Consider the following 14,439-nt stretch of genomic DNA (forward strand, 5'->3'; position numbering starts at 1 on the left):
TGAAATGATGGAAGAATAGATTAGCCAAATTGTTTTACCTGAGCATAACCCAGAAACGAAGGACTTATTAGCCTGCTCTTTTGTTTATGATATTGTTGTTTTGGAGGACTGATTGGGCTCATTGATTTGAGTTGGAAAATAAATTCTGCTCTTATGGAATGGCGTGCTTTGAGCACTACTGAAAAGGGCAATTTGCATGTGAAAAATGAATACCATATGTTGCATTTGCTATAGACCTATTATTATTTACCTTTTATTGGTGACACTGAAATTACACACACATTTGTGAACAGCCATCCACATCAACCACAATCCATAAGGCGCAAATAGCTAAATGAGAGAGCGACAGTGTGAGTCACATCGTGTAGATATCAAGCTTTGGATGCCGACACCAGTCGCAACATTGGAAGACATAGCTTGGACTGTAGCCTACAAAAGCCTATTCCTGCTCTTTTCCAGCGATCCATCAAATGCATTTGGTGTGTCATCAGAGTGGTCCGACTTTTAGTCAGACTCGCTCAGGCGGAACAAACTTAAACTTGCGCCATTTGTCAATGCTAATTGGAATGTCTTTGAGAAAACAAAGGTGTCAATGATTTCTTTCACCAACATCCTGTCTGAATTTAAAAGTAATCCTAGAAGTAAATGTTTTTCAAAAGTATCTCTAATCTTAGTATAATATTTTAGCTGGAAACGGATTACAGTTAGTTTTTTTGTAATTCGTTAAATGTAATCAATTACTCTCCAACTCTGCCTATATTTGAACAATGTGTTTAAAACAAGATGTGTGACCTCAGATGGGAAACCTTGCTGTCAAAGAACAGACTTGTATTCTCAAACAGTCTTTTGACTGACGCCATAGACTGACATAAACATTGCATTGAAAAATGTCATGATATAGTGACAACTTTAGATAGGAGAGAATGCATTGAGGAGATGCATCAGACCTAGTGCTGACAGCTCAAACCTTTCCAAACACGTGCAGTAACTGACACGCATACAACCTTGGTGTCCCGTTCCCTGTCGACGCTCTGGGATTTGACAACTTGCTGCAGCCAGGTTATTTATGGATTGTGATTCAGAATTTGGAAGTCTGGGAACCCGAAGTCTCTCTGGATCAGAGTCACTACTCAAAGGAAATAGAAGGCGCACTTCCCTTAGGGACCAAAGCTATGTTTTGCAGGATATGCATCAGGGTTGGGGTCAATTCCACTTCAATGTTAGTCAATTCTGGAAGGACACACATTCCAATTCTCGTTATTGCTTTTTAGGAAATTTCCAGAGGAAACGCTGTGTCCCACTGTTTTCTTTCACCCGGCAACACATCCAACAAGCTCTTATGTCGGGGTCGCAACGGGGAAACTGCTGTGGGGTCACCTATTTTATTTATCTTTCGTTAACATTTTTTGTTCCTAATTTCTTTGGGGGAGTACCAATTGTTGTATGGGGCAATATACAAAAGTTTGAGAAAGATAAACAGAAAAAATATTGATTGATTGTATTGAAAATGAAAAATGCTATGAATTCAAGGTTATTTGTTGATGTGAAAATCAAAATGTGTCTTTTAGTCATGGAAAATTATTGGGTAAAAAAAAAAAAACGGGGTCCCCAGGAATTTGGGGCGGCAGGGTAGCCTAGTGGTTAGAGCGTTGGACTAGTAACCGGAAGGTTGTGAGTTCAAACCCCCGAGCTGACAAGGTACAAATCTGTCGTTCTGCCCCTGAACAGGCAGTTAACCCACTGTTCCCAGGCCGTCATTGAAAATAATAATTTGTTCTTAACTGACTTGCCTGGTTAAATAAAGGTAAAATAAAAAAAAAAATTAAAAAAAATTCTGCCGTGACAAAATGGGATCCTGGCTGAAGAAGTTTGAATACCACACTGTCTTATGTACTAGTACCAGCATGACTTAGGCATTCCGACAGCTCCTCAAAGTAGTTTGGTACAGGTTGTTTCTCAAGCTTCTATTCAGTCACCACTTGCTTAAGCCTTAACTGTGTAATGTGGTTGGCTGGGGCTGAGATGTAAGCTAATGTCTGTCTAATTAAAACAGCCCGCACTCTATCAAATCGGTTAGGGGTTAATTCTTTTCTCTGCATATTGTGCATAAACACAAGTCTCTGAGAGAACACGGTAGGCGACACGTCAAGCTCACAAACCCCTCTTCGCAAGAGGGATGCTCATATCTCCACAAAAAAAGGCTGAGCCAGGTGGCCTGAGCCTTTTGTAGTGCCTTCCAATTAGTCCGTGTTATCTTAACTCCTTTGTTTTCCCACATGGAGATGCTTTCTGGGATTTGTGGAATGGTGCCAGTTTCCCGACGAGGCCGGTTGAAAGGCGAAGAGTGCCCCTAGCACCACACATCTCTTTCTGTGAAGATTAGGCCTCTTTTGGCCGTTTCTCACTGGACTTTCCTCTGCGCTAGAGCGTTAGTGCTTTAAAATGGCAGCAGTGCGTGGAAGTGTTCTGGACTGCATTGATGGATTTGTTTAGCCTGTGAAAGAGTGTGTCCAACACTGAAAGTGTTGCCTTCCAGCTGACTGAGTTGATGAAAAACATCAGATTCCCTGTATACCCGGGAGATGGCAGGTTTTTTTTGTACGTTCAAGAAGGCATCATCTGTGAAGACATTGACAAAGTTCATTGTTTCTATAATTTGCAGACTCTTACTGTTTTCCACCGTAAGCGCTAGACTCCTGCTGTTTTACACGTTCCTCTCCCGACCCCTTATCCTTGAAAACCTCTGACAGTGATGAAGAACACGTACCATTACCTTAACTAACAGTACAGTCTGCAAATGATGACATGCTAATTAGCTATGCTCAGGGTGTGAGCGTTGAAGGGCAGTTTACTTACTTGCCTGCCTGCCTCTCATCTCCTCTCTATGTCCCAGTGGGATCACACCCTGTGTTAGCCAGGCCAGATGGTGCTGCCAACGTGCCACCTTTACCCTCATGCGGCAGCAATGTAAATATACACTGTGTTGATTCTGTGTCAGGGTTTCGTGGTCAGACTACAGAAAGGCTTTAGGAGTAATGGGATTTGATGGGTCACAGTTTCAGATGCCCTCCATTGATGGGCTAGCCTGTCAGTTCAAATGGCTCGTTCTATTTCCCCCCTAGTTTCCACTTAAGGCTTGAAAAGGCATTCGTTTAGCAGTTTCCCGGGCCCAGACATTTCAAGACATTTCAATGTAACTAAAGTAATGATGTTTTAAAAAACATTCTTATATCTGAAAAGCAAAGTTTCATTGTGTTAAATTGACCACAGTTTGGGTTGGCCTAAGTGGTCATTTTGTTATTGAGAAATGTCAAATAAATGCATCTACTTACTTGTAAGTGATATTCGGGCTCTTTAAAAAATAAAATAAAATCAAGGTCCCTTTTATTATTAATGTGATCTGATTTATTGTCTCAAAAACAGCCAGATCAATCTGATCCTGGATAGCAAGAAAATAGGATTACAGGATCATTCATTCTGATCCAGATTAAGCGTTTTGAAAAACTGGGCCCTGGGACTAAGCTAGCCTGTCTGAGCCTGTATTAGCCAATGTTGAGACAACCAAACTGTGTTGCCATGGCAGCTAATTGTAATAGCTTTGATGAAATAACAAACAAAAATTGGATTAGGAAATAAACTATCAGGAAAAAAAACATTTTCTGTTATACAGAGTTAGTATTTAGAAAAAAAAATATATAACCCTTTTTCGTGGTATTCAATTGGTATTTAGTCTTGTCTCATTGCTACATCTCCCGTATGGACTCAGGAGAGGTGTGCGTCCTCCAAAGCACAACCCAACCAATCCGCACTGCTTCTTGACACAATGCCCACTTAACCCGGAAGCCAGCCGTGTGTCGGAGGAAAAACCGTACACCTGGTGACCGTGTCAGCGTGCACTGCGCTCCGCCACAGGAATCGCTAGAGCACGATGGGACAAGTACATCCCTGCCGGCCAAACCCTCCCCTAACCCAGACGACGCTGGGCCAATTGTGCGACAGAGTCTGGACTCAAACCCAGAATCTCTAGTGGCACAGCTAGCACGGCAATGCAGTGCCTTAGACCACTGCTCCACTCGGGAGGCCCCATACTAGGCCTAGTTAACGTGAAGTTGAAGTTAACCTTTTTCAGTCTAGTTTTCCTCAGTGACAATGTCATATGGTCACAACGAGAATGGTCTGTGTGTGGTTTCTCTCTGAAAGGAGTCACGTGATTCATATTATGAGGAATTTGCTTGAATATTTCCACCTCTGACAAAATACATGTGATACTGTGGTTGTGTGACATTGAAAATGCGTCCCACTCTTCTCGTGTTCTGACTTGCAGATTCTGGCCAGATATCAAGTTTGTTTCCTCTGTGTGTTTTCACATCCACCAGCCATATCTACGAGGCCTAGATGTGTTCTGGTCTGTTGAAATGGCACTTGTGCAAGCAAGCACTGGCATGTTAAATTAGCTCTGAAAAAGAGAACAAATAATGTGATTCTGTTCCACTTAAGTCTATTCTGAATATGCATTTGGTGGGGCTTTCAACTCAAACCGGTTCAGTGAGTCACTGGTGATGGTTTTCTGGTCCTTATCTTCAATGAGTTTGTAGCTTCAGGTGACTGGTACATTCCAGATCCCGCCTAGAAAGTGTAAACCTTGAGAACAATGAACGAGAACAATGCATCTAATCACCTTCTCCCTCCCTCAGGGTTCCACCTGATCCCCCGGCTGTCCGGCATCGTGCCCGAGTCCTGTCTGCTCATTGTGGTGGGCCTCCTGGTCGGCGGCCTCATCAAGCTGGCGGGCGAGGAAGTACCCCCCGTGCTGGACTCCAACCTCTTCTTCCTGTGCCTCCTCCCCCCGATCATCCTGGATGCGGGCTACTTCCTGCCCATCCGGCCCTTCATGGAGAACATCGGCACCATCCTGATGTTCGCCGTGGTCGGCACCCTGTGGAACGCCTTCTTTGTAGGGGGTCTCCTCTACGCCGTGTGCCAGATCGAGGGCACATACCTGAGCCAGGTGGAGCTGCTGCCCTGTCTGCTGTTTGGGAGCATCATCTCGGCCGTGGACCCGGTGGCCGTGCTGGCTGTGTTTGAGGAGATCCACATCAACGAGCTGCTGCACATTCTGGTGTTCGGAGAGTCGCTGCTCAATGATGCCGTCACTGTGGTGAGTGGTGGATGGGGTGGTATGCAGTGTTATGCAGGGCAATACAGTACAATGCAATTCTAGACAGTCAATTAATGAATTACAGTACAATCACGTCAGGGTTTCCCCCAATAATAGATAATGCCATGCAGTACAATACTATACAGCACTATGCTATGCAGTGCAATACTATACAGCACTATGCTATGCAGTACAATACTATACAGCACTATGCTATGCAGTACAATACTATACAGCACTATGCTATGCAGTACAATACTATACAGCACTATTCTATGCAGTACAATACTATACAGCACTATGCTATGCAGTACAATATAATAAAACCAAACTATATTTTCAGAAGTAGGCTACATTCAACCTACATATGAAGAGGACTCCGTTGTTAGTTGATCGTGTTCTTATTTCTGTGGACAGGATATTGGTTTGGACTGGCACAAGAAATCAGAATAGCCTAGTTCCAAATTAGCCTGATTTTTGAATTGGGCCTGGTCTTTTAGGAAAATCCCACCATACCTCTGTCACTGGATATTGAATTCATACCTCCTAGCTAACATTTAGCTCCTCACCAGTGATTGGTTGGTTAGGTTTTTTGTGATTTTTGTGACCTTTTGTGCGAAAGCTGGCCCAGTTTAGTGGGCCACCAGAGGCCAAATCTATTTTCAATTATTTTCTCTCATGACTTCCTTCTGTTTCCTCTGAAACAGTTGTCAGATGGACTATCTCTCTCTTATGGGTTGGTCAATGAAAATATAAAGTAGAAAAAACATTTAGTTTTTTTTTATTTTACTGTTTGCGTCCTTGCATGAAGCAGGCATCACATAGGCCTACTAAAAATACACTACTGTTCTGTAAGTAGCTTTGGTTAAGTGTGGCATAGTGTGGAATATATTCTGAATATATTGTGATGCACAGTGGTTCCTGTTGCTATATTTACTGATTATACTGTCCCCACACACTGACTGTTTTGATAGGACCAGTTCACTTAAAATAGCCTTGGAGTCATGAGACTTAAATGAACAATAGTTCAGCCGAACCATTTTAATATTGTGGGGCAGACAGGCGCCCGTGTGCAGAATTGTTCTGCTATGTTCAGTTTATCTGCAATACCAGGACAACATGTTGTAAAAACTTTCATCTTGGAAACCCAGAACTAAAACCTCACCTTTTTGCGTCATATGCTTGATTAAGTTCTGCTTGATTAAGTTCTGAGGGCAGATGTGTTGGAAAAGATCATGGAAGAGTGGAAGTAGGGTGGTTGCTCCACCCCCTCTCTCTGCAGGTTTTGGGCAAGTCTGTGTCATATTGCCCCCCCCCCCCCCCCGAATAAAGTGAAGATCAGTGAAGAAAAATCAGGGCCCCTGAATAAAGTTCCTTGTTAGTTGTCGCATCCCAGTCTGTTGCTATGATACCATTTATGTTGAATGCATCTGTCCACGAGGGATTGGGAACATTTATTTATATTTTCTGCAGTGACTATACCGACACGTTAGGCCATATAATATCACTGTTTTTTTATGCCACTCAGTAGACACTTTTATCCACAGTACAGGGATGCATTTTATTGGGGCCCCAGCGGGTATCAAACTCATGACCCTGGCGTGCTAGCACCATGCTTTTACCAACGGAATCCAAACCAGTTGTTTATTTTCAAACCCCCCTCCATTCTCTGTAGGTCTTATACCGCCTGTTTGAGGAGCACTCGGGTGTGGGCTCTGTTATTCTCTGTACACTTGAGCCATGTCTCGAAGGTCTCGTTCTCTCTCTCCCTCCCCTCCACTCTAGGTCTTATACCACCTGTTTGAGGAGTACTCTGGCGCAGGTGAGGTAACTCCGATGGACGTGGTTCTTGGGGTCATCTGCTTCCTGATTGTGTCGCTGGGCGGCATCGCCGTGGGCGCCATCTACGGTATCCTGGCGGCCTTTACCTCCCGGTTCACCTCGCACACCCGCGTCATCGAGCCCCTCTTCGTGTTCGTTTACAGCTACATGGCCTACCTCTCGGCCGAGATGTTCCACCTGTCTGGAATTATGGCGTAAGTAGGGAGTGTGGGGTACACACACACACACACATACACACAATCTTTCTAGGGGCCAAGGTTTTATGAGTTTCTCTGTCATAAATCATAAATATTGTTGAGAATAAAAAAGGTTTCTATGAGAGTTCTGCTTAGGCTGGTTTTGTGTTTATAATGCATTGACAGAGGGGCTGTGATACATGACCTTTTGAACCTGTCCGGCTGGTCCATCAACACCATTGATTCTGTGTTTAGCTAAAGGAAAAGTATGACCATGTTTAATTCCTGCATTATCTTCTACGTTTCCTTGGAAAAAGATCTCACTCAAAGTGTACACTGAATTAGATTCTTAGCTTCTTAGCAATATTCCTGACTAAATGGTCAAATAAATCAAACGTAACCGGGTCTGTCCCAGCCAAGGACGTCCATACGAATTCTATCAAAACGTCAGTAACTCACTTCCATGTCGTGACAGGCCAACGGATGTGCAGCCCAGAGCAGGGATACAACGCTCAATTTACAGCCCCCTGTCACGCCTCTGGCCTGAACACCTCCTGTGATACATGTCATTCTCATCTCCATTCCTCTCCTGTCTTCCGCTTTCGTCTCCTGCTTTTTATAAAAGGTGGTGAGGTATGGAATATGGATCATAAACATCGGTGCTGTCGGTGGGTTTTACAGGGGCAATGGTAGGACTGTAGGACAGTCTGTTCCCAGTTCTGTTGGCACTCTGTCCGTGCCTTCCATCCTAAATAGGATTTGGATTAGTATATGGTGCTTTTTGTCCAGTGCTTGTGCATGAGATCTCGCCCCCCGGAGTGAAATTGAGCGGAATGATGGACAGCTGCAGTGTGTTGTGTAAGGGAATGAGGTAGCTAGCTGCCCTTAAAGTCACTGAGGAGGGTTGATTCACGATAGACACGAGGAATAGAGAAGTGGCTGCAACGCTATACAGGGGAGTGGATGTGGACATCTTAACTCTGGTTCCGTATGTCCAATCACACTGAGTCATTGGTTCACACGTGGAACAAACTCGTGGAACAAGCTGAGGAAATGGAGCCCTTGTTTCATAAGCTCTTACACCACAGTTTCCAAAACAAACTGTATCCTTGTTGCAATGGTTCTACAATACGTGAAATATTTGCTCTCTTAGCATGTAAATACTTATATACAGTGCCTTGCGAAAGTTTTCGGCCCCCTTGAACTTTGCGACCTTTTGCCACATTTCAGGCTTCAAACATAAAGATATAAAACTGTATTTTTTTGTGAAGAATCAACAACAAGTGGGACACAATCATGAAGTGGAACGACATTTATTGGATATTTCAAACTTTTTTAACAAAACAAAAACTGAAAAATTGGGCGTGCAAAATTATTCAGCCCCCTTAAGTTAATACTTTGTAGCGCCACCTTTTGCTGCGATTACAGCTGTATATCGCTTGGGGTATGTCTCTATCAGTTTTGCACATCCAGAGACTGAATTTTTTTCCCATTCCTCCTTGCAAAACAGCTCGAGCTCAGTGAGGTTGGATGGAGAGCATTTGTGAACAGCAGTTTTCAGTTCTTTCCACAGATTCTCGATTGGATTCAGGTCTGGACTTTGACTTGGCCATTCTAACACCTGGATATGTTTATTTTTGAACCATTCCATTGTAGATTTTGCTTTATGTTTTGGATCATTGTCTTGTTGGAAGACAAATCTCCGTCCCAGTCTCAGGTCTTTTGCCGACTCCATCAGGTTTTCTTCCAGAATGGTCCTGTAAATGGCTCCATCCATCTTCCCATCAATTTTAACCATCTTCCCTGTCCCTGCTGAAGAAAAGCAGGCCCAAACCATGATGCTGCCACCACCATGTTTGACAGTGGGGATGGTGTGTTCAGGGTGATGGGCTGTGTTGCTTTTACGCCAAACATAACGTTTTGCATTGTTGCCAAAAAGTTCAATTTTGGTTTCATCTGACCAGAGCACCTTCTTCCACATGTTTGGTGTGTCTCCCAGGTGGCTTGTGGCAAACTTTAAACGACACTTTTTATGGATATCTTTAAGAAATGGCTTTCTTCTTGCCACTCTTCCATAAAGGCCAGATTTGTGCAATATACGACTGATTGTTGTCCTATGGACAGAGTCTCCCACCTCAGCTGTAGCTCTCTGCAGTTCATCCAGAGTGATCATGGGCCTCTTGGCTGCATCTCTGATCAGTCTTCTCCTTGTATGAGCGAAAGTTTAGAGGGACGGCCAGGTCTTGGTAGATTTGCAGTGGTCTGATACTCCTTCCATTTCAATATTATCGCTTGCACAGTGCTCCTTGGGATGTTTAAAGCTTGGGAAATCTTTTTGTATCCAAATCCGGCTTTAAACTTCTTCACAACAGTATCTCGGACCTGCCTGGTGTGTTCCTTGTTCTTCATGATGCTCTCTGCACTTTTAACGGACCTCTGAGACTATCACAGTGCAGGTGCATTTATACGGAGACTTGATTACACACAGGTGGATTGTATTTATCATCATTAGTCATTTAGGTCAACATTGGATCATTCAGAGATCCTCACTGAACTTCTGGAGAGAGTTTGCTGCACTGAAAGTAAAGGGGCTGAATAATTTTGCACGCCCAATTTTTCAGTTTTTGATTTGTTAAAAAGGTTTGAAATGTCCAATAAATGTCGTTCCACTTCATGATTGTGTCCCACTTGTTGTTGATTTTTCACAAAAAATACAGTTTTATATCTTTGTTTGAAGCCTGAAATGTGGCAAAAGGTCGCAAAGTTCAAGGGGGCCGAATACTTTCTCAAGGCACTGTGTGTATGTATATATATATATGTGTGTGTGTGTGTGTGTGTGTGTATATATATATATATATATATCACTGTATTGTTTTTTTTTTAACCAATTTAATTGATTTGACTACTTTCTATGCCATGTTAATGACGTACGAGACTATAACTTTGTCATTAGCATGAACTTGAACGTAATGTAGCCTATATTTACAATGTAGGTAGTTGGATTCATGTAGTAACATGGGGCCTCATTTACCAAAGGTGTGTGTGCGCACAAAAAAGACACATTTCGTGCTCAGTTGTCCCACAAACGTGAAAGTGTATGTTTCTCCACATACAGCTCAGACCATACTTACGCACAACTTCTCGTGGTTGATTAATTGTACTGCAAGCAAATGTAGTTTTTTTATTGTTTGGAGGAAATGGAAGTGTTTGATGCACAGGAATTATTTTACTGGTAGGCTAGTAGAAATCGGCAAAATGTAGGCCTAATGATAAAACGGATTCCTTTGCCGTTGCTAAGACGATCACATAGCATCGTGTAGTCTTAATCTATTTATTTTACATTTGTCATATAGGCCTAAGTCATAATCCTATGGCAGGACATGTCTCTCCTTTTCTGATATCTGGTTTATTCCCGCGACACAACAAATAGTAGACTACCATTTACCAACTGCTCATTCAATAGCCAAGAATGCTCGAAAGTAAATAGACCGGTCACCTATTTGACAGTATGTGTAGGCTACAGTGCTGTGCGATAGGAGTGCGACGACAGCCTATATCATCTGAGCCTATACCAAGGCAAGAGTTGTAAACACAATCACGTATTGATAGGATATGTCTTGCGATTCTCACGATTCTATATGTATTGCTTTCCGGTACGGCAATTGGATGTTCCCAAACATATTGCTCACTATATGTCGGCTGCAGAGAGACAAGTGAGGGCATGAGAAAACAACTAGTTTTGAACACATCAGGGACATAAAAGTAAAAAAAAAAACATGTTGGCCCACTATTTGGTGCAAGTACAACTGACTAGCGCCATCTAACGCTACCTACAGTAGCAAAAATCGATACTCGGAGTCAAATATCGATGTAATATCGTCCAGAAATAATATTGCGACGTCTAACTGTAACGATCCCCCCCCATCACTATATTGCATCAATATCAAATCCAATCAAAATGTATTGGTCACGTAGCCACTTTAGCACGTCTTATAGCGAGCGGGTGTAGCAAAATGCTCATGTAACTATATAGAATTTGCTTCCTGATATCCGTATCCCTTTAAATATCTGCCATATTTCCTGGCTCAGGGAACCTCGGGTAGCTTACGCCAGGTGCAGCCAGTAAATGAACAGTTTAAGTTACAATTAAATACTAAAATGTACTTGTGTCTGGAGTTTTCATTCTTAGATGCTACAATTCAGAATAGACATTAAATGACAGAAAACAAGAAAAGGTTTCTTTCTCAGAGAACAAATTTATCATCATCCTCTCTCTCTCTCTCTCTCTCTCTCTCTCTCTCTCTCTCTCTCTCTTCCCCCAGGCTGATTGCATGCGGCGCTGTGATGCGACCCTACGTGGAGGCCAACATATCCCACAAGTCCCACACCACAGTCAAGTACTTCCTGAAGATGTGGAGCAGCGTGAGCGAGACCCTCATCTTCATCTTCCTGGGCGTGGCCACGGTGGCCGGACCGCACGCCTGGAACTGGACCTTTGTCTCCGTCACCGTCATCCTTTGTCTGGTGTCACGTGTCATTGGTGAGTCGGTCACGGATACCTTCACTGTACTGTACCAGTCTCTACATCAGATTCCAAAAGATAGTGAGAGAAATGACGTGACCGGCCCAACTTTCTCATAGTTAGTTATAATTTGATCAAGTTGTTTCAATAGAGGATGCGATACAGATTTTTAACATCCTCATTTTGACACGGGCAAGTTATTCTTGGAGCCAGACTGAAATACCAGTCACTACATCAAATCAAATCAAATTTTATTTGTCACATACACATGGTTAGCAGATGTTAATGCGAGTGTAGCGAAATGCTTGTGCTTCTAGTTCCGACAATGCAGTAATAACCAACAAGTAATCTAACTAACAATTCCAAAACTACTGTCTTGTACACAGTGTAAGGGGATAAAGAATATGTACATAAGGATATATGAATGAGTGATGGTTTTTGTTAGGTAATGAGACCACTATTAGAGGAAGTGCCCCTTGTTTTTTTCCGCTTGGTCCTCACATCGAGGAAGCCCAGGTTTCAAAACTCGTCAGATACACGTCCCTAAAAAAAGGAAGCGTAAATATTTCTTCAAGTATTATGTCATTTCTGCAGTTATAGATAGACCCAAAGCAGACCTTCATCTGACTTTAGCCTCGTTTGAAACCTGGTGACTTGACATTGCACTATCCCCATTGACCATTCTCTATTCTCACCAAACATCCTATAGTTTTCTGATTCCTATAATCTGCTAGTTTCGCAATGTGTGTTCCATTGTTTACAATGTAGTGTGTGGGCTCTACTCCTCTTTCTCAGAAGCTTTTGACCAATTTGGAAAGGGAATCCTTAACCTTTCTTAGGTTCTAAAGAGGCTGGTATTGTCTGTGTGTAAGGAGGGAGCAAACATGGAGTCAGTCAGATAAAAGGCCTTGAAGGTTGACTCGCTTCTGCTCTCTCCCTCCCCCTCTCCCTCTCTCTCTCTCTCTCCCTCCCCCTCTCCCTCTCTCTCTCTCTCTCTCCCTCCCCCTCTCCCTCTCTCTCTCTCTCTCCCTCCCCCTCTCTCTCAGGCGTGGTGGGCCTTACCTTTATCATCAACAAGTTCCGCATCGTCAAGCTGACCACCAAGGACCAGTTCATTGTGGCCTACGGTGGCCTGCGAGGGGCCATCGCCTTCTCCCTGGGCTACCTGCTAAACAAGGACCACTTCCCCATGAGGACCATGTTCCTCACCGCCATCATCACCGAAATCTTCTTCACCGTGTTTGTACAGGTGGGTACTGGGCCAGTCCTTTAGCCTTGTCCTTGATCTGATTTGTGCTGTCTAAGCACCTTGCCACGCCAATGACCACAGTTGTCATGCCGGCCATGGTTGCCACGCCAATGACCATAGGAGTTGGCAAGACGGCACAAAAAGAGCTGGTACCTGGCTAGCAACCCTCGAATTCTGCTTATGTCTTCAGATTTATAATGAAATCGAAGGCACTCTTTAAATTATGGCAAGTTAAAAAGACTATCAGATAAAATGTGTCACTGAGTGAACACTAAATATAGGAAGTAGGGCTGGGCGATATGGCCAAAATCTCATATCCTGATATAGGTAATTTCAAATCCCCATAACGATACATATGACGATATAGCACATTTTTTAAATACATTTTGATGAATAAATAGTGTTTATACAATGACCACATCTAAAGGCCTATTTATTCTTACATTTTGAATTATACTCCACAAATAAAAGGTATTTGGTACCCTGGGTCGAGCGTTAGCACCAACGCACGAAACCCCCGTTTCTCGACCGAGTAAATTTGGGCCGTGTCTTTGCAGATGTAAGTTGTAACGGCAGCTGTTATCTCCTTCCATCTTCCTGATTCTTTACCATATGGTGTGTCGCGGGCAAAAGCCTCTTGCAATGTCTGAGTCGGGGGTTTGTTTGAGCACTTGACTGTACTTTTCTGGGTCTCATCGGTAGACTCTCTCCGCACTGTTTCACATGATTCTTACGCAGGTGGTTAAAGAGGTTAGTGGTGTTTGAGCCTGTCGTCGGGACCGGCCTGCGGCATATTTTGCAGAGGACTGTTTTCTAGTCCGTACCAGACTTTTCATACCCAAACCACGTCCATGCGACCGAAGTAGCCCCTGTTTTAGGTACGAGCTCCGTGTCTCCGTGCTCTGTGTCACATTCACTCCCCTCCACATTTGTTTGTGTTGCAAATTTCCTTCCACACGCAAAGCGACGTCCAATTGACGAAAAATAGTGATTTCCGACACAACGAAATAAACTATAATAATAATATTAAACGACAGACGTTTTTCTACCGTCACACGATATATATCGCCATATCGCCCAGCCCTAATAGGAAGTTGACTATATTACAGAGTGCTTTTGGGTCAAAATGGGTTGCTTTGCTGCTACATTGTGCTGTTGCTCTCTTGTCCCTAGTATATTTTAAGGCCTAAAGTGTTCAATGATTTTCATGGTTTGTTGGCACCCATTGCTACTGTATGCTAGTGTGACAAAAGGTCACTGGAGCTACTACTTTGAAACAAACACACACACACACACAAACACACACACACACACACGCTGTCCGTTTGAAGCTCTGCGCGTCAGATATTCCCCAGTCCTGCAGAGCAAACTCATATTACAGTGAAGCTGTTGATGCATGCTGAAGCAGTAGGACACTCGACATCTGGCAGAGTATCCCCAAAATGGCAGCTACTAAAATAAAGCCTTCTATAAGCCTTTTGTGAAACAAATG

At 43.3% G+C, this 14,439-nt stretch overlaps 1 protein-coding gene across 1 annotated transcript in view; it reads left to right on the plus strand.

Annotated features, from left to right (window-relative positions):
• The window catches only part of slc9a1a (solute carrier family 9 member A1a), a 47,963-nt gene that overhangs the window by 18,930 nt on the left and 14,594 nt on the right, over positions 1-14,439 (plus strand). The window contains exons 2-5 of the mRNA XM_021595261.3: positions 4,695-5,158; positions 6,944-7,194; positions 11,499-11,716; positions 12,745-12,947. Coding sequence (XP_021450936.1) covers positions 4,695-5,158; positions 6,944-7,194; positions 11,499-11,716; positions 12,745-12,947 — 1,136 coding nt within the window. The remainder of the gene's footprint in view (positions 1-4,694; positions 5,159-6,943; positions 7,195-11,498; positions 11,717-12,744; positions 12,948-14,439) is intronic.

The sequence above is a fragment of the Oncorhynchus mykiss genome, chromosome 3 (genome assembly GCF_057628025.1).
Source record: "Oncorhynchus mykiss isolate SJ-2025 chromosome 3, ASM5762802v1, whole genome shotgun sequence".
Classification (NCBI taxonomy): domain Eukaryota; kingdom Metazoa; phylum Chordata; class Actinopteri; order Salmoniformes; family Salmonidae; genus Oncorhynchus; species Oncorhynchus mykiss.